The 19338-nt window shown below is 56.3% G+C and overlaps 1 protein-coding gene across 4 annotated transcripts in view; it reads left to right on the top strand.

The window, feature by feature from the left end:
- ARNT2 (aryl hydrocarbon receptor nuclear translocator 2) overlaps positions 1–19338 on the top strand; it is a 158778-nt gene that overhangs the window by 31058 nt on the left and 108382 nt on the right. For 2 of the 4 annotated variants that reach the window (XM_064569780.1, XM_064569783.1), the window contains exons 2-4: positions 1603–1665; positions 8742–8856; positions 14236–14283. In XM_064569780.1, the coding sequence (XP_064425850.1) occupies positions 1603–1665; positions 8742–8856; positions 14236–14283 (226 nt within the window). The remainder of the gene's footprint in view (positions 1–1602; positions 1666–8741; positions 8857–14235; positions 14284–19338) is intronic. The other 2 variants (XM_064569781.1, XM_064569782.1) reach the window with 1 other exon arrangement.

The following is a 19338-nucleotide window of genomic DNA, read 5'->3' on the forward strand; positions in this document are numbered from 1 at the left end:
CTAAGAAGGTGTTGGTCACAAGGAAGAAAGATCTTTGTTTAATCCCTCTGAAAAGGTAGGGCTGTGGTATTTGGTGTGCTTTCGGTGGAAAGAATTGTTCTAAGAGAGATGGCTGTTGGGGAGAGCGTTTTTCTTTGCTTAGCTGCCTCCCCTCACCGCCCCCCCACCCGCGGAGAGACCCTTCTGGTTTGTCGTCTGTTGGAATTATCATTAAAACATCGTGTTGTTGTGTCATGAAAGTTTGCATGTAATTGATTTTTTTTTCTCCCAATGTGAAGATCGAGGGGTGTTTTTCTTACTGAGATTCCCATGAAATAGTTGGGGGGTGACGAAATGTCTCTCACTTCCTCATGTTCCTTGTATCTGGAATGCTCTTGCGTTCCCATTTCCCCCCGTTTTCGCTGTCTGTGCTGTATTGGAGGAATCCTACACAATATGTCTGCATTTGAAGTGGGAGATGGTCTCGAGCGAGATGCTACATCACAAGCCAGCTATGTTTTCCTGTGTTATGGCGAAGCTTTCAAACCCTCAGCTTGTACTGGTGTTAAAATGAGCCAGAAACCTCACTGCAACTTTGCATGAGGCAGGCGGTCATTTTGCCCGTGTGCGTAACGGGGAACAGTGCTTCCCCGGGGGGGTGGGGGACGGGGGGGCATCTGCGTTTGGAGGCAGACTGCTGAGGAGAGGGGTATTTCTGCCTGCTTGTACGTTTGCCGTTGGTCGTGACCTGGGACCCGGCACAGAGGTCTAGGTGTAAGGGCTGCTTTTGAGGCGGGGGAATAATTCTAGATCCCGTAGGCGTTGGAGGAAGCTCCGGGGACTGGACATGGGGTGGGGGACATGCTCCTCAAGGGTGGGGCTGGGTGGGGCTGCCCAGACACTGGGCAGCAATCAAAGGAATCCATTTAGGACAAGGACACCTTTTATGTCCTGCTTCATTCCTCCCAGAGCATTTTCATTGCCAGGATGGCACAGATGTGGCCTCCTCCAGGAAGCCTTCCTGGCTCCTCCTGCTCATTCCCACAACGTGGTGTCCAGCCACTTAGCACAGCGTGCAGCTCTGACTAGGAGATTGCCTGGCGGTGTGTCTCCACCGGAGGCAGGAGGGGCTCTCTGCATCTCTGACTCCACCTGCCTTCTACCACAGCTCCGGGCTCAAAATCGGAGCTTTGCAAGTGCTGTTTGTGATGGAAACGGGGTCCCATTTTCTTACAGCTGCCTCTGCAAAAGGAAGCAATGTCCAGATTAACCCCGTTTCTTAGTGGGAGAATAGGTGGAGAAACAGAGTCACACATGGGGGAGCCAGCCCTCTGAGTCAGTGGACGGAGGGAGGGGTGGATCCGCGTGCCTGCACCTGGCCGCAGAGTCCCCACGGGCCAGGCGTGTGGCGTGGCGGATGTAAATACGCAAGCCACCCAACCATATTTTTCTTCCTCCTCCAGAAATTTTTTGCCCCATCCAGTCTCAGTGTAGGAGGATCAGGTGATCAAGGCTTTTTAGAATCTTCCCTTTCTGGGTGCTGACGGTGACACATGGAGTATTTTGAGGCATTGACATCATCTCTTTCCTCCTGAATGCCCTCTTTGTGATTCCGTCGCTCAGGCCCTGCCATCTTTCACCTGGACGGCTCGACCTTCCTGGCTTTGCAGGAGAAGTACAGGGACGGTAAGAGTGAACCACGGGGGACCAGACCTCGACTGGGTGGGGAAGGGACTACCAGGGACAGAATTCCCTGGGAAAGTAATGTTGGAGCTGAACTGAATGATGTTAGGAGTTAGCTTGGTGGAGAAGGGAGGAGAGCTTTCCTCCCCCGGGACATAGCATGTGCAAAGGCCCCGGGGTGGGCAGGAATGTGGTACGTTCAAGAAGCTGATAGAGCAGTGTGGCCAGAGCTCAGGAGGTGTGCTGGAGGCGTGGACAACAGCCTGACCACATGGGGTCGGGCTGATCGTGGCAGGGAGCTCCACATGTGTGCCAAGAGCAAAGAGAGGCCACTGGAGCATAGAAGCAAGGGCTGGCCTTGGCAGATCTGGCTTCCATGAGGCTGGATGGGGGAGAGTAGATGCGGGGAGGTCAAGGGTGGAGGTCCTGAGGCAGACCAGCAGCAGAACCCAGGGATGGAGAGACCTTAAGGGGGTAACAGCAGGATCTGATGGCTGCATGTGGGATCGTGGCCACACTCCTGAATGAGACGCCCTGGGGAGAGGAGAGGTGGGGATGCGCGGAGGGGGCCCAGAGGAGGCCAAGAAGGTGGGGCCCATGAGTGGGAGGGGCGATGTGGCCCCTGCAAGCCCAGGAGAGAGGTGGGCGGGTGGGGGGGGCAACACCCCCAGAGAGGGTCAGGCAGGGAAGGGACCCTGTGATGGGCAGCTCTCTAGTGGGGTGACGGGGACAGAGGTCTGACTGTGGAGGGCTGCGCGGGAGGCCAGGAGGCCTCAGGGTGAGACACACGGGGAGCAGGTGACTTCACCATGTGACCAACTTTCGTTTGTACAGTTGAAAATCCCTCATCTGTTTTTAACCTCGATTTAAATGTTGCTGTGTGATGTTCTGTCAGTAGAATGCGCTCATGATTCTGTGCTGTGCTGGACGCCTCTCTCTTTTCCATGTGGTCAGCCCTCAACGGCATGGGAAGGTCAGGGTGAGGACCGTGACCCTCCCCTGTGGCGTCTGCTGGGGTTGACCCAGGGAACTGGGGTCCAGGACTTCCGAGCCCCACGGGCCGGCCTCCACCCTCTTGCAGGCACATGGGGCCGTGTACCCATGCACCTGCTCACAGAGGCTCTCCGTGGGCTGTGTCCATGTCAGGCTCGGGGCGGGGCTCACGTGGGTGCCTCTGTGTGAAGCCCTGTGGGGGCCTGGGCAGGGCGGAGGTCGGGGAGGTCGGGGGCAGCATGCTCAGGGCCTGTCTGCAGACCCCCTGCAGTGGTGCTTGGGTCCCCAGTAGTTTAAAGGCCCCATGTTGTGCAGGGCGGCAGCTCGAGGTCTGCCTAGGAGCGGAGCCCCATCTGTGCTCCCCCTCTTCTCGGCCCTTTGCAACGGCCTCACTCAGTGACCGTGTTGTGAGCGGGGCTGCTGAGCAATTAGGAAGGACTTTTAGAGCGCTGGACCGCCTTTGGTGGCCCAGCACAGAAAAATAAAATCACAGAAGTAACTTAATTCCTTACAGTAAGAAAATGCAAGTTTTGTTAGCATTTGTGTGTTTGTTGACTTTGGCCACATTTAAATGAGCTTATACTTTGTGCCAAGCGTCGTTTTCGGGGCAGGGTAGGGCTGTGGCCGTGGTTTCCCCTCTGCCCAGTGCCGTGCTCAGGTTCCACTTTTCTTCATTTTGGAGTGAAATTCAGAAATCCTAGAGCAAATCTATAGAGTGCTTACAGGGCGACTTTAAGCCCTGCCTTGGAGACCCTCACCTCTGACCTGGTGCAAGACCTTCCTCCACCCACCTTTCCTGAGTGGACATCCCAGGAGCTATGGTCACTTCTATTCAAGTCATATAGGAAAGTTTCCAGATTTGGGGAGCAGTTATTCACTTTTCCAAGGAAGCCTGACAGGTGATCCCATGGGTGGATTCAGGCATAGTTAGGAGAGAAACACGGTTTTGTAATGTTATTTATTTGAATGCACTGAGGGTGGCTCCTGAAAGATACTGAAGTTTAACCTTTAGAGTGAATTTTAATCTCACTGATTGCAACTTCATTTGGCTAATGTGGTATCTAAAACACCATTTTAGTGACCAAAATGGCATTTGATAAAATGAGACATCTATTCCTGAAATAAACCTTAAAAAATAGGGATAGGAGCAGATTTCCTTATGTTAAACAAGTATGTCTGTCTTGAACAAGCTGGTCATTCCACTTAAATTCAGGGACCAAGCAAGGTTGTTCACCAGCACCACAATTATGATCATTTTAATCATTGTTTCTTGAGTGGCATTTTTTTCCCCCAGACACTGTGTTAGGCTCTTAATTTTTAAAATGACCCTTCAAAGTAGATTGTCATGACACTTTGACCAGGGGTGGCCTCGTCACTCTCATAGCTGGGAAGTGTTGAGTTGTGATTCAACATCAGGCCTGTTGGACGGCAAAGCCCATGGTCTTGTGTTGCCCAGGTTTAGGCCATTATTACTAAATATTGTTCTGAAGTTCTGGCTAATGAAATAAGACATGAAAAAGAAATTAAACATTTCAGTGTTAGAAATGAGAACATAGTATCCTTATTTGGAGTCCACAGGCTGTGTGAACTTAGAAAGTTCACAAGAATTAACAAAAAATGATTAGGACAAATTAGAGAATTTGGTGGAATGGTAGGACACAGGATGGTGACCCTAGAAACTCTTGAACAAGGCATGTGCATTTTGAAAGGGCAACCTGCAAAACAGCGAGGGTGGGGAGGGCAAACAGCTCCCTCGCTGCGTGGGGGTGGGGAGGAGGAGGGGGGCAGGGAGTGGGAGGGGGAAAGAATCTCAAGCTGACTCTGAGCTGAGCCCTGAGTGCAGAGCCAGTTGTGGGGCTGGGGCTCGATCTCATGACCCTGAGATCACGACCTGAGCCAAAACGAGAGTCAGAAAGAAGCTGAACCCACTGAGCCACCCAGGCGCCCCAGTATTCTGGAATTTAAATGGAAGAATAAGCCAGAAAGGATAGAGGTAATTGTGGGCGACGGTAAGAACAGTGGGAGGAGGTCCATCACTAGGTACGTTATGATGGTGCAGCGAGAGCAAACACAGACAGCTAGGTAACTGGCGGAGAAATGGATGGGCTAGAGGCAGACCGATGTTCTGTGGTAAATACAGCGTAGGATAGAGGGCGCATCACAGCACTCACGGGTAGAAGAAGGATTCCTGAATGAACTGAGGTTGGGACAATTGACCTTTTCTTCTGCTGGGGACTGAATTGTGTCTCCCAAAATTCCAGTGTTGATGCCCTGACCCCCAATGTGACTGAATTTGGAGATAGAGCTTTTAGGTGGTAATTAAGGAGAAGTGAGGTCATGAGAATGGAGCCCTAGGCTTGGTGGCCCTTTGAGAGGAGGACATGCAAGGCCACGAAGAGGAGGTGGCTGTCCATAGACCAGGGAGGGGGTTGCCGCCGAGAACTGAATTGGCTGGCACCTTGATCTTGGACTTCCCAGTCCCCAAACCCTGAGAAAACAGAAGTCTTGCTGTCTTAAGCGCCTGGTCAGCGGTATTTTGTTACAGCGGCTGGAGCTGACCAACGCATCTTCTTCAGACTCTACCTCTTAAAGCTTTCGCTGGTATTAAAAAAATCTCTCAACCTAAAAAGCAAGTGACAGACTGGAAAAAAATACTGTAAAATATTTTCAGGGCATACGACAAAGCTCTACTCTCTTTATCACGAAAGGAGGTTGTACAAACAGATGAGGAAGAAACGCTGCATCTTGGGAGGACAGAACTTTCCTGAATGCCTGGTGCTGGCGTGCAGGTGGTGGGCCACCACGGCCTTCGTGTTACAGCTGGACGGGTGGGAGCCTCGCATCTTCACATCGTGACGCGACGCACTTGTGTGTAGGGCTCACTGGCTCTGCCCTCCGCCCCCTGCCCAGGCCGAAGCACTCTGGCTTTATGACAGGTGCACGTTGCCCGTGAAGATTTGGGCTGTCTCAGCACACCCACCTGCCCCGTCACCTCCATGAGGACACCGTGTCCCCACGGTGGAGGCTGCTGGTGTCCACCGTCAGCTGGCTCTACTATCCTGCACAGGCGTGGAGGGCTCTGGGGTGTGCCCAGTGGGGTCCTTGGAGGCAGGCTGGTGTGGGTCTGCCCTCACACAGAGGCCCTTCTGCTGGGCAGCGGAGGCCGACCCGCGCGGAGCATCCAGGGGAACAGATAGGATGCTGACGTGCCGGGCCCTGGCCAAGCGTGGGCAGTTGTCCAAGGAAAGGATTAGACAGCAGATGCTCCTGAGCCCTCGTCCCGTAGCCGGGTTTCATGGAGCTTTACTTTCTGTAACTTGTATTTCAAAACGATCAGTAATTCTGTTTTCCCGAAATAAAATTGGATGACTATCATTTTGTCCAAACTACACATTGTCCCCCTGCCTCCCCCCGCCCTTTTATGATATGCTGGTCTAATCAAAGCTAAACAGACTTCCTGATACAGGACTTCTCAGTACGTTTTTAAAGGACAGTGGAATGTCCAAGCAGGGGATAAGTGTGTGGCTTTTCCTACCTTGCTTAACCGTGGGACCCTTTTTCTCGGAGAATCTTTTTTTTTTTTTTAATTTTTTTTTATTTATTCTTATGTTAATCCCCATACATTACATCATTAGTTTTAGATGAAGTGTTCCATGATTCATTGTTTGTGCATAACACCCAGTGCTCCATGCAGAACGTGCCCTCCTCAATACCCATCACCAGCCTAACCCATCCTCCCACCCCCCTCCCCTCTAGGACCCTCAGTTTGTTTTTCAGAGTCCATCATCTCTCATGGTTCGTCTCCCCCTCCGTTTTCCCCCCCTTCATTCTTCCCCTCCTGCTATCTTCTTCTTTTTTTTTTTCTTAACATATATTGCATTATTTGTTTCAGAGGTACAGATCTGAGATTCAACAGTCTTGCACAATTCACAGCGCTTACCAGAGCACATACCCTCCCCAGTGTCTATCACCCAGTCTTTCTCGGAGAATCTTAAGGGACTGACGTTCTCGTGGCTTGTTTTGGGAAGTGGTGACTTTTGTTTTCACCCCTGTTTGTGCTGGCAGCTGCTCTACCCTCAGTTTGGGGGCCTTAATGGGCTTAATCTGTTTCGGTTTCCATTTCAAAAAAAAATATACAGATTTCTTATCAGCAGATGGTGCGGTTACGGGGTCCCCCCCCCTGCACATCCCGTACAGTAACTGCTGAAAGGGGAGAGGTTTACTTTAATAAAGGGATTTTCTTCCTTGTGTACGTTAGGTCAAAAAAAACTCATCAACTGTAACAGCTCTCCAATTCCTGTGAACAGAGTAGAACGGCTAAATTAAGATGTTGTTTGTTAGTATTAGAAAATTCTCCTTCAGAAGTTTTCAGTGGAAGAGTTTGAGTTGATCTTAGAACGTATTTTTTTTTAATTAAAAAAAATTTTTTTAAAGATTTTATTTATTTATTTGAGAGACAGAGAATGAGAGAGAGAGAGCATGAGAGGGAGGAGGGTCAGAGGGAGAAGCAGACTCCCTGCCGAGCAGGGAGCCCGATGCAGGACTCGATCCCGGGACTCCAGGATCATGACCTGAGCCGAAGGCAGTCGCTTAACCAACTGAGCCACCCAGGCGCCCCTTAGAACGTGTTTATTAAACACGATGTCTTCGGATGTAATGCGGGGTATTTGCGTGGTGCCTCCCTGGTTTCTGGAAGGAGGCAGAGGGCAGAGACCCGCCCCATGTGAGCACCGCCCGTACGCCTGACGAGGGCCCAAATTCCCGTGTTTAGCCCAACCTGTCTTCTAGAAATACATTTTTGTGGACCATTGCGTGCCTGCTGAGCTGGGACAGGTGAGTGCTGTGGGAGTTCCCCTCAAGAACAAGAAGTGGAGTCAGGACGCTTGAATATTTATTTTGCTATTTAATATTCTGAGGAAAGGGTGCCAGAGTTGAGGAACCCTCCACAGAGTAGGAAGAAGAAACTCTTGAACTGGGTGGTTTTACTCTGAAACTGGGACTGCTTGACCTTGCCTGAGCGAGCTTACAGAGGCATCTAGCTCGTAAGAAATAATGCCTTAGGATGGCGGTGCACAGGAAGGGCGCCATCCTCTAGCCCCACACCTGCTTGTTCTTGGAATTAACCTGGGTCCCGGGGAGGCTGGCTGTGGAGAGCCGGGGCACCTCGGACGGGCCACCGCACAGACTGTACTGATGCCCCCGTCCTCGTCACGCACGGTGGGGCCCTGCGGGGCCCTGTAGTCAGGGCTCTGAGTCCAGAGTCAGGGTGGGGGCAGCCTTTGCACCTGCAGACAAGGGCCCAGGGTGGGGGCAGAGCATCGGGGGCCCCAGCCTGACCCCGTGGCTTCGCTCCGTCGATGACCATGGTTGCTCAGGCTCTGGCCACGCTGCCTGGGTCCGTGGAGGTCTTACCTGCCGCCAGGTGACCCGGAGTCCCTTATGGAAGCTGCAGATCCGTGCTCTCTTTAACCACCATGGGGGTCCTGCCTGGGATGGGGGGCCTGCCTTGGATGGGGGGCCTGCCTGGAGGGTCCTGCCTGGGGGTGTCCTGCCTGGGATAGGTGGCCTGCCTGGGGGGGCCTGCCTTGGATGGGGGGCCTGCCTGGAGGGTCCTGCCTGGGGGTGTCCTGCCTGAGATAGGGGTCCTGCCTGGATGGGGGTCCTGCCTGGGAGAGGGGTCCTGCCTGGGGGGGGGTCCTGCCTGGGGTGTCCTGCCTGGGGGTGTCCTGCCTGGGAGAGGGGTCCTGCCTGGGGTGTCCTGCCTGGGGGGGTCCTGCCTGGGGGGCCCTGCCTGGGAGAGGGGTCCTGCCTGGGGGGGTCCTGCCTGGGAGGCACTGCCTGGAAGAGGGGTCCTGCCTTGGATAGGGGTCCTGCCTGGGGGACACTGCCTGGGATAGGGGGCCTGTTCCAAAGGAAAAAGGCGGAGCCCAGCCGGGGAAAGGGCTCACCTGAGCCACATAACTGACGTGGGCCGAGTGGCCCCAGGGCCTTGGGATCTCCTTACACCTGATGCTTCTGGGACCACTGGACAACTGTCTTGCTTGTTCCTGGCATTGATCAAACCTCTCTTCTTTGCTGCATTCCAGAAATGGCTTCCGACATCCCTGGATCGGTGACCTTGCCCGTGGCCCCCATGGCGGCCACCGGACAGGTGAGGATGACCGGGGCCATGCCGGCCCGTGGAGGAAAGCGGCGTTCTGGGTAAGCAGACCCAGCGTTTCCAGGAATCGGGCTTCATCCGTGTTGCGCAACACTCTTGACCTGTTAGGGGAATACTGTCTCTCTGCCTCCCGGAGAATAAAAGCTCAGCAGTTTGTTTAGATTTTGCAAGATCCCCAAGTATGCATGTGATTTGCCTCTGAGTGTCCGCCCCAGCGCCCAGCTGCGGCCTTCTGTTTGCTTGGCCTCACAGTGGGGAGGTGCCTCGTGGTCCTGCTGGGCCTTGCTCAGGCCATCTCTGGGCGGGGGGAGCTCACGAGTACTCCTCTGGGAGCACCCCAGCCTGAGGGCAGCACTGCAGGCCTGAGCCCCAGCCCCGCGGCAGCCGGTCTCTGCCGGGTGGTGTGCTAGAACTTTCAGAACCTTGGCTCCTTCGGCCCCGCAGCTGAAGGCCAGGCATGTGCCTCGTGTGCTTGCCTTGCTGGTGAAGCTGCTGACCGTGGTACGTGCCAATGCCCTGGGGGAGAGGGGCACGGAGACAGCGCCCTTGGGCTGATGGGCCCGAAACCGCATCTCCTCACGCGTGAGGTTCCTGTAGTTCCAGACGGAGATCTCAAACACGCCAGCCAGTAACAGATGCCCGCAGGGACATCGAGACTGACGTTCTCACACCCCGCCCCTCTCCGCGTCCAGTCCGTGTGGTTTTCAATGAGCTAGCTGATAACGGTTCTCATGAAGTAGAATCAGCCTGTCCCCTTACTGCCATCCCTGACAGCCCAGGGCTCCCCAGGAGCAGGGGACGCACGGGCCCCAGCCCCAGGCCTGCAGGGCGGGCCCCGGTGCCGGCCGGCCGTGTTCCAGACCTGTGGTCCCTCTACCCAGCAGGACTCTGGGAGGGGCGGGGGGGACAGGTGTGCAGTCTGGCCCGGAGTGGAGCGCGGCCAGGATGGACCGCATGTTCAGTGCTGCAGGTCTCGATCGTGTGAGAACACTGCTCTGGGTGCAGCACGGTCTTTAAAGGAGGGGCTCAGCTTTCGGTTCATCCTGAGAGGGTGGGAAAGGCTGAGACAAGGAGCTCAGTGGCCGCTCACTTCTGTTCCCGGGAGACAGAGCCCTGTGGCTGGCCCATTCCTGTTTCCAGAAAGGTTGGCACAGGGAGGTGGGGGGCCGTCAGGTACAGGCAGAGATGCTCAGGCCAACCCCTGTTTGCAGGGCGAGCAGCCCCTCCGTGCTGGGGGCCGGTTCTGAGCCCCTGCTAGGCGTTCCTGCCCCCCACCTCCTGCATGGTGCTGGGGGGTCTGTGTGCAGGGCTGGGCTGCAGGGGCTGAAGCTGACCCTAGCCCACGTCCAGGCCCTGACTTCCACTGGCCGACCTGGCTGATGATTGGACCATGGATCAAGCTCTTTTCTGAAGACGTCCCCAGCTGTCCCTTCCCTACCTGATCTCGCACACGCACACACACGACACGCACTGGAGGCGGAGGGGGGACCTGGAGCGGGCTGAGACAGAGCCTGGAAGTCATACCGCCTCCAGCCACAGAAGTCAAACATCAAGAAAAGACACGGGAGATTCAAGGGGAGGGACAGCAACTGCCCACATGGTGGCCAGCAGTGTAGACACGGCGTGGGCCCTTTAAGACTGACGGGAGGCCTGTCCCCCACTGTCTTCATTCAGGGGACCGAGCCTGTTTCCTTTTCCCTGTCACAGGGAGGGAGCATGGGAACTGAACCGTGGTTCCTTCTGCGAAACCCCAGGGACTTAGGGGCTTATCCTCGGCGTCTAAGCAAGGACACGTGCATTTGCACAGGGCTCTTTCCAGAATAGTTCTTGCAGTTGGTGTCTTACACGGCTGGTCTGCTCCTGATAACACCTGACCGCAGCCCAAACACCTTGCCTCCTCCCTGAGCCTGTGGGGCGCTGGAGAGACATGGAGGGAGGGAGGGGAAGGGAGAGGGGCTCGGGTGGTAGGGAGGGGAAGCAGCAAGAGGCGAGGATCTCCTTCCTGCCCTCTGTCCCTGACCCGGTTTCTGGGGCTAGCCGCGCATCCCATCCCTCCTGGTGCTTCACACCCCACAGAGCTGGCTCCTGGCAGGTTTGGGATCCGCCGGCCGCCTGCCTGGCCCATCCCTGTGGATCTCTCGGGCTTGAACATTCTTCCCCTCCTGAGAGCCTTCCCTGGGAGCCGTCAGCAAGCTGAGCGCCCTGCTGGCTGCCGGGACACAGGGTGAAGGTTCAGGAGTTTGAGATTCTTTCAAAAGTGATTCCACATGTGTGGGAGAGATGAGGTGAAGCGAGTCACCTTGTTCCCTTCTGTCGAGACCTCCCGGATCTCAGTGCTGTTAGCAGGCGCCTCGGGTGGCCCAGGGCCCTCCGGTGCTGCCACTCTGGGACCTGCCCTTCTCCTAAGAGTGTGAGTGAATCCCCTTTGATAACGCACGATTGCTACACGGTCACGGTCCTGGGGACACATCACGCACTGTGAACTAATCGCAAGCTCAGAGACGCTTTCCTGGCGTTTTATTGAGCTAAGAATTCTTGCCCATTGACAGGGAAGTGAGGCGGTGCATTTTCAGCCCATCCTTTGAAGACTCTCGCATCATCCACGTATTATACTGAATTCTTTAAAGTGAATACAGTAGGACTTCAGAGTCCTATCTGGATTTCTCTCTTTTATTATCCAGATGTTTCAGTATAATAGAGGCACATAAAAGACATAAAACAAAGGATGATTTACTAAGAGTTTTTATAGCAGAAGAAATAAGCCTAGCTCCGGTAGTCACATTTAAAGTAGGGGATCAGCGTCCTGGGGAGTGCTGCTCTGGGGAGCCTGTGTCCCCAGGAGTGTGAGACTCTTGTGGTCAGGGAGTTACCCTGAGCATCTGACCAGTCATTTTTGGACTGAAGTCTCTTCTGGGCTCACGCCCACATCGTGCTCTTCCGAATTACGGAATCTGATCGCTGCACACGGGTGATCACATATGCATGGATGGGGAGGCATACTTTCATGGTCTCTAATTTTCTGTAGACAAATCCTGGTTCCCGAGCTCCCCCCAGACTCAGGAAACTCCGGCTCCAGAGCAGGGCTGTCCCTTCCTTACGCCCTCGGCTCCCTCCATGGAGCCGCCGCTGACCTGGCCTCACCTGGGACCATGTGCCCGCCCAGATGGCTCACGTCCCTGCCTGTCTGGGCTGTCAGGGTCCGGGCAAAGAACGGAGCTGTCTTTACGAAAACCAGGGTGACCAACTACCCTGGTTGGCCTGGAATTTTCCCAATTTTAGCATCGAAGCCCTGCATCCTGGGACTGCTCTTAGTCCGGGAAAATCGGGATGCTTTGTCACCCTAAATACCCCCAAAATCATGCAGGATGAGGCCGGGGGTGGGGGTGGGGCGCTGACTAATACGTGGCATCTTGCAGGAGCCTGGTTATCACACTCCTATCAACTTGTGCTAACAGGCATTTAAAAAGATAACCGTACATCTCACACTCACTCGAGGTTTTGCTACATGCTGACATGCGGCCTTAGGAATTTTGAAAATGCACTTTCTTTTCCGTAACTCTGAAACGTCTGCCGGTCCCCGGGGTTAAGTCCTCTCCTCTCCGTGTGGCCAGCACCGTGGCACTTCCCGCGGTGAGCGCTGGGTGGCACTGTGACTCCGGGAACTCGGGAGCCGCATTTTGGGTGGGCTTGCCCAGCTGTCGTTTCTGGTAAAGGTGAGGTGGCGGCCGAGTGATTATGCAGGATATCAATGGCTTTCCTCCATTCGGAAGGCCGTGCCTCTGGCCCCCATTTGCCCACAGCACAGGCGAGTCTGCAGCGGAGGCCTGGTGCCTGGCTATGTGTGTGTCCACAGTGGTGTGGACTCGGTCTTTCCCTCTCCTTCCCTTCCTGACTGTGTTTCCTCCCCGCCTGCCCTGCCCTGGGTGCGTCGGGGCTTTGGTTATCTTGCTGTCGTCCCTCCCTGCTCTGACCTGACACCTTTGTTCTTCTGTTCCTAGCAGCTAGTGTGGCCCACGTGTCTGGAAATGAGGTTGGATCTCACTGGATCCCCTCAGGTCGTCCCAAACAGACGGATGCCCGGATTAGGACTCTGGGCACCCTGCATATAACGCGAAACAAAAATAAGTGAATGATCCCATTGTAAAGAAGAAAATACTCCTTTGCCCTAATTCCAGTCCCTAAGTTCCCCGAGTTAGCCCGCGGCCGAGAGAAGACCATTTGCCTCGTTAGGGACCTCTCGTGTGTCTGTGTGTGTGCGTGCGTGCGTGCACGCGTGTGCAGGGATGACTCTGCCTCTGCACCCGGCCGTTCCCGGTGGCCTGGGCCTCCTGTTCCTTCCCTGAGCCACCACTGCTCACCTAGAGCCGGGGGTGGGGATCCTGTTCCCTACGAGGCCGGCACACCCTCTAGTCCCGTGCTGAGCTCTCCGTCCTGGCTACAGGCAGGCCCGTCACCCTTCTGCTGGGAGTCCTGGGGACTGCACCTCGCTTGGCCCCCCGGCCCCCTAAGAACGGATGGGGCAGTGCCCTGGCTCTGGGGCGTTTTTCCCCAAGCAGCCCCCCTCGCCCTGAACGTCCAGGAGAACCAGGACATCCGCACTATTTCTCACTTTGTTCTTGGAAGATTCTGGTTACGGTTAATACTAATTAATGACCCCAGCATCTTCAGGGGTAATGTTAATTGACCTTAGAGGGGATTGGTGTTTCGAGAAGGAGAGTTTGGGGTATTAGTTAAACAAATACCTATCAAGACTTTTTAGTTTTATGTTTCCACTGAGAGGCCCAGAAAAGTGGGTTCTGAGTCTTTGGTGAATTTCAACAAGGAGACGAGTACTTGGAGTTGCTCAGGTCCCAGGTAACTGTTTCTCGGTCCCCGTGCCTTTGTCTGGGCTTGGACTTGCGGGGACAGTGGCCTGAAACGCCCTTTCCACTTTGCCTCATCCAGACTGGCCACCTTCTCAAGCCGCACACCCTGTGCTAATCCGTCTGTCGCCCTTAAAGCTTCCTGTTTTCTGAGCCCCTTGAGCTTTTTGAGCCTGCTGACGATGTGCCACAAAATGAAGTGCAGAACGCAGTCTCGGTGCAGAATAAACGAGGTGGAGGGGGGCAGGAGCCCCCAGAGTTGCGGGGGGACATGGAACGTTGAACTGAGCAAGCGGCCGGCGGCCTGTGTGGGGCCCCGAGGGCCACAGCCCCGTTGCTCAGGTTCCCAACCATACAATGCAGGGCGCGCACACGGAGGCCCTTCCTCTGCCCCCTCTGGTCCCCAGCCTGCTTGCCAACTGTGGGAGGTGGTGTTTCCTGAGGGTTGGGACTGGGACGCGTCCGTCCGACTGGACGAGGCCCCCTGGGTGGTGCAGCTTGGGTCACCCGGGAAATGTTCTGTCTGTAACGAGTCTCCTTGTGCTCTTGGCTTTTCAGGATGGACTTTGATGACGAGGATGGAGAAGGGCCCAGCAAATTTTCAAGGTGAGTTTACGTTCCTTGGAAGCTGACGGCCAGCCGTCACTGTGGCGGGGACACGCAGGGAGTTCAGTGTCTTCTGTCACTGAGCAAGCCGTTGTCTGTCGTCTGAGCCCTGGCTTGTCCCTCGTCCTGTGCCCGCGTTTGACCCGGGACAGGCGGCACCCCGGCCGACGTCACCGAGGGAGGATGCTAACGAGGTATTAGCTCTGTTGGCCCTTCAGATGGAACAGGGACCGCCGAGTTTTACAGACTCCTTTTGAAAAGACAGACTGGAGCTCAGGTTTAGAAAAGACAATCGAGATACGGCCTCTTTTCCTACCACAGACAATAAGGGGACACGTGAGGAACCGGGGTGTCCCCGTCCCGGATGCGAGCCCTAGGACTACACTGTGAGGGCCTCAGAGCCATTTGGCTCGCCGGCCCTGTGACGGCGTGGGAACCAGGCTCGGAGGGCTGACCTGAGTGCAGACCATGTCCCGGAAAGGACAGTGGGCCGCGGGTGCTGGTGGTGGTCAGCGCATCAGGGCAGCCGCCTCTCGGCCCGTTCCTCTTTCTCTCTCCTTTTTTTTTTCCTTTTCTTTTTTCTGGTTTTGTTTTGTTGAAGTTGAGTAGGAGGTTTGGGAGTGTTGAGAGAGAGGCACAGATCATTCCATCGATCTTAGCAAAGTGCCCATCTGTACTCGGTCCACTCACGGAGCGGCCTTCCTGGATGTTCCTCCCCACCTCCGGCAGTCCTAATTCCTGGTTGCTGATGAACTTGAAAACCTGCCCCTGGTAATGGGTCCCTTCCTCTGCTGTCTGCACTTCACAGTTTAGATTGACGGCCTGGTCCTTAGAAGAACGATGTCCGTGGGGCGCCCTGGGCCCATGGACCTCCCCAGGCTGCTCATCCCACAGCAGTGGCTGTCACTGAGCCCACTTCCTCCCCAAACCAGAGAGGTACAGGCGTCCCGTTGCCATTCCCGGGCCTCCCGGAGCCTGCACGTCCATGGGAAATATACCGTGCACCGTCCTGCGCCTCAGCTCTGGGGGAGACCGCAGACAGGACACGGAGAATGCTCTGCTCCGTAACGACCTCGGAGCTTCTAATCAGAACAAGACATGAGTGTCGGTAACAGAAGCATGGGGATGTCCCTCGGTGCCAACGGGGCCCCAGCTCGGATGCCACCTATTTCTTGGGAAAAGCTCTAACTGCAGGGAGCACTTTGTTGCTGAAACAGAACTAGCCTTGGGAATGAGGGCACGTGCCTCCCTGTCCTAGTCCGTGCTCACCCCACACAGCCTCCCTTCTAAGGAGATGATGACTCTTGATGTCTCTGGGTCAGGATCCCCCTCGAGATAACATTCCAGACCGGGTCGAGCTCAGGAAATGATGATTTCTGGGGTCTCAGGACAGACGGGGAGAGACGCGGAGTGACCTTCGCTTGACATCGAAGATCGGTGTGAGCGATGAAATCACAGTGCAGGATACAAGGAGCTCATTGTCTGAAGGCCCGTCATTGAGAAACAAACCCTAGCCTCTGGGCAATGGTCTCCTACGGCTGTCAGCAAGTCCGGTTTTACTTAGAGTTCAGATCGAGGCTTCTGCGGCCACAGCCTTCCCTCCACGCGTTAAAAACAAGAGGGGAGGACGGGGCGGGTTTGCAACTTACGCTGGTGCTTCTTTCTCGGTTGCGTCTGTAGGGTCCCGGGGTCGCACCGCCGTCTCCCGGTGGGGTGGCTGACGACCCGTCAGCCAGCAGGTGCACCTGAGCCGCTCAGGGTTGGGGCCGTGCGCACAGCACCCCCACCCTCCCCTGGGCCAGTGGCCGCGGCTGCCGTGCGGGGCAGGGGTGGTGTCCCGCCAGCGTGGTGCCCGGCCCGCCTGGGGGCCGCTCCTGCCCCCGCGCCTCTGCTTACAGTCAGCCCCGAGAAGCCCCGGGCGAGAGGGTGGCTGAGGTGCGGGCCGGCACCCAGCGCGGTTTTGTGCCTCAGAAGCTGACCAGGGCGCGGAGCCGTGCCTTCCGTCCCTGACGTCCGTTCGGCCAGCTTTCCCAGCCTTCCTCGAGGGTGGTCTGAGATTCAGTCGTCCTGCCCACCAGCGGACCTCATGTCGCCGCCGTTTGTCTTCAGGGCCTATGGCCTCAGTCACACAGGAAGCCAGTCCGTTTCTTAGAGCGACGGCCAGTGGCTTGGATACGGGGGTGCCCACCTCCCCGGACGCAGGGCTGGGGGACCGGGCAGGGGCAGCAGAGGGGCGGACGCCCAGGCGGCTGGCGTTGAGCAGAGGACAGCTCCAGAGCGGCCCGAGCGAGGCCGGGAGCAGGGAAGGCGTGAGGCTCGGTCCCGTGAGACAGGGAAGGGCAGCTGGACACTCACAGAAGGGAGCCCCTCTGCCGCGGCCAGTGGGCTCTCGTGCTCCTCCATCCCTTTCTCTGTTGGCGTCCTCTGAGTCCGCCCGGGGGCACCCCAGACTCTGGTCTCAGACGCAGCATTAGCCTCTGCGCCCCCCAGACGAGGAAGGGCCTGCGTGGGGGAACAGCCGGCTCCCCGGAGCCGCGTGCAGATAGGGGGACGTTGCAGCCCTGGGAGGGTTTGGCGGAGGTCTGCTGGGGGAGGGAAGGCTCCCGGGAAGGGGTGGCGACAGGGTGGGCTCCCTGCGCCCTGGCACCACAGCTGTTGGGCGTGCTGGGGCAGGGTCCCCGCACCGGGCGGCATCCGCTGGTGCAGCCCACGGGCCACAGGGACAGGGCCTCGAGAGTGGTAGAGACGGGGGCCTGCGTGCCACAGGAGGGGCGTTCCGCCCAGAGAGGCCGAGAGGAGCAGGGGTGCAGAGCGACCTCTCTCCTGGGGCCGTGTCTGGGGAGGGCAGCCTGACCTCACGGGCGCCTTCGGGAGTCCCCATTGCCTAGTCACGGGCCCGCACGGCAGAGGGTGACGGGCTCTCTGTCTCCGGGAAAACCCATCACACACCAGAAAGCCTTCCTGCAAAGGTGAGTCTCCCCGGCAGCTGGGAGTGGGGCAGACCCTCTGGGGGGGCCAGCACGAGCCCCCCCGGCCCGGGCCCACCTTGGGGGGCGAGCACCCATCCCGCCCAGCAGGGCTGGCAGCCCCCCTGGAGGGGAGGCCAAACCCCTTCCTCACGCTGCACCGTGGTTCAGGCCCGTCTTCCTCCCTTCCTGGCCCCCGGCCCCGTGGTACATTTTCTGGTGAGTCCCGGGATTTCCTCCTGTGCCGCAGCTGGGGTCAGCTGCCCCCAGTGGGGAGCGGCGGGAATATTATTGCGTGGGTGGGACGGCTGACATCCCAGAGCTGTCACCAACGGTCAAAGCTACACGCCGCGTCCTTCGTGTGGTTTACGGGTCTGCGTGTACACGTGCGTGTGTGGTTCATTTAAAGAAAGGAATGGAAACACGACTCATCCACGTATTTGTAATGTTAGATTATAACTCAGGAACAACCGAGTGCTCGCTCCCAAGCCTGTCATTCTTGTCACTGTATGTTATCAACCGGATTTTTGTCGTATTTGGGCTCATTCTGTACCCTGTCTCCAAACACCCAAACGACCTTGCAGACGCTCTCACGTCTGCGGTTGTGAACCCGGCCACGGGCGTGGGGTGACCCGTAAGCTTGGAACCCCAAACCCTGCAGGTTTTACTGGGCTCTCCCACCCTTCGCAAATGGGTCTAAGTGCCCTTCCTGAGGTCCCCGCCGTCTGGGTGACTTGTCTCTTCCCGGAGTTAACGGCTTATATTTTGTAGAGTTTAGCCAGTGAGCCTCTAACGTTATCCAAAAGTGAGGATATTCGTGATTGGCAGGTTTCTACAGGGTTGGCCTTCTGTTCTTCATCCCACCTATTTTGATACTTTCTGCTTGATTCTGTGCAATATTTACCCTCGTGTGCATTTTTTCCGGTTTGACAGGTTGTGATGATATTTTAGTTTTAATCCTTCCATCTGAATTTACCACCCTGTGTGATGATGAAAGCCCCGTTGATAAGGGAAGAAATTTGCGTGGTGGGCGCGTCCTGCAGAGGTCTTTCCTGGCCGACAAAGTGGAGTGTTGTTGTTTCCCATAATTCTTAGACTGTGCATTGTCTAAGCTGAGAAAGCTGGGTATCTCGTTTCTAGGTGGGAAGATGCTCAAAGTACTTCTGAGGCAGGGAGGATGGCCAGGAAGCAGCAAGGGTTGTCCTCTGTCATCTGACCGGCCACCCCGTCTGGTACACGTGCCTTGGCCATGTGAGCTCCCTTGACAGCAGGGAGAGATTCAGCAGACCCAAGAGGAACATTCCCAGACTTTCTAGACTTCTCTGTGCCTCAGCTTCCTTGGGTCTAATGAACCAGAAGGGTGTTGCAGATAAGCTGGGTTGACCTTGGCAGAGAGGGGCCCACAAGCAACCAGATGAGCAGGGAGTTTGGTTGGGAGGTTGGTTTCAGTGGGTTGGGGTTAGGATTAGGGTCAAGATGCTTTGGAATGAAATCTGTTTCCGGTGGAGCCCGCTGTCTCTCCTCAGGCCGATGGGGGCCGGTCTGCTCTTCGTAGAGATGTTTGACGCTCGTGTGCTTGATGTGGTTTTGGTGCCTTTCTCACCTTGTCTGGCTGCCCCCTCCTCGGCTTCTGTCCTGCAGAGATGAAGCTTGACTTGCAGTGACAGTGTCCGGATAACAGCAGGACTTTGTTGGGGAGGAAATCATCTCTGGGGTCATCAGTTGTCCTGAGCTGTGTCTCTCTGGAGGCTGCCAGGCATTTCCCTCCCCCTTGATGCCTTAGCTGTCTTTGCCTCTCAGGCAGGGGCATTCTGGCTCCAGATCCAGGACCAGGGAGCACGCCATTGAGGAGCCTGGCTCAGGTCCTGCCAAGTCAGCACCTCTCTGAGTCTCAGGCCCCTCTTCCACAGAGGGTGGTTGGGGGGGTGGTCAGATGCGGTGATCGCCGAGGCCCTGGGGAGTGGAAGCTGCTATATAAACAGGGAGGGGGCGACTTCTTTACCCACTTTGGAACGGTGGAGAGGCTCTTCCAGGGAAGGAGCAGGCATTCCTTAGAGCACGCGGGAATGCCTTGACCGAGTGCCCCCTT

Source organism: Mirounga angustirostris, unplaced genomic scaffold (genome assembly GCF_029215605.1).
Source record: "Mirounga angustirostris isolate CCGP_5_RB_7025 unplaced genomic scaffold, mMirAng1.0.hap1 SCAF_9, whole genome shotgun sequence".
NCBI classification, from domain to species: Eukaryota; Metazoa; Chordata; class Mammalia; order Carnivora; family Phocidae; genus Mirounga; species Mirounga angustirostris.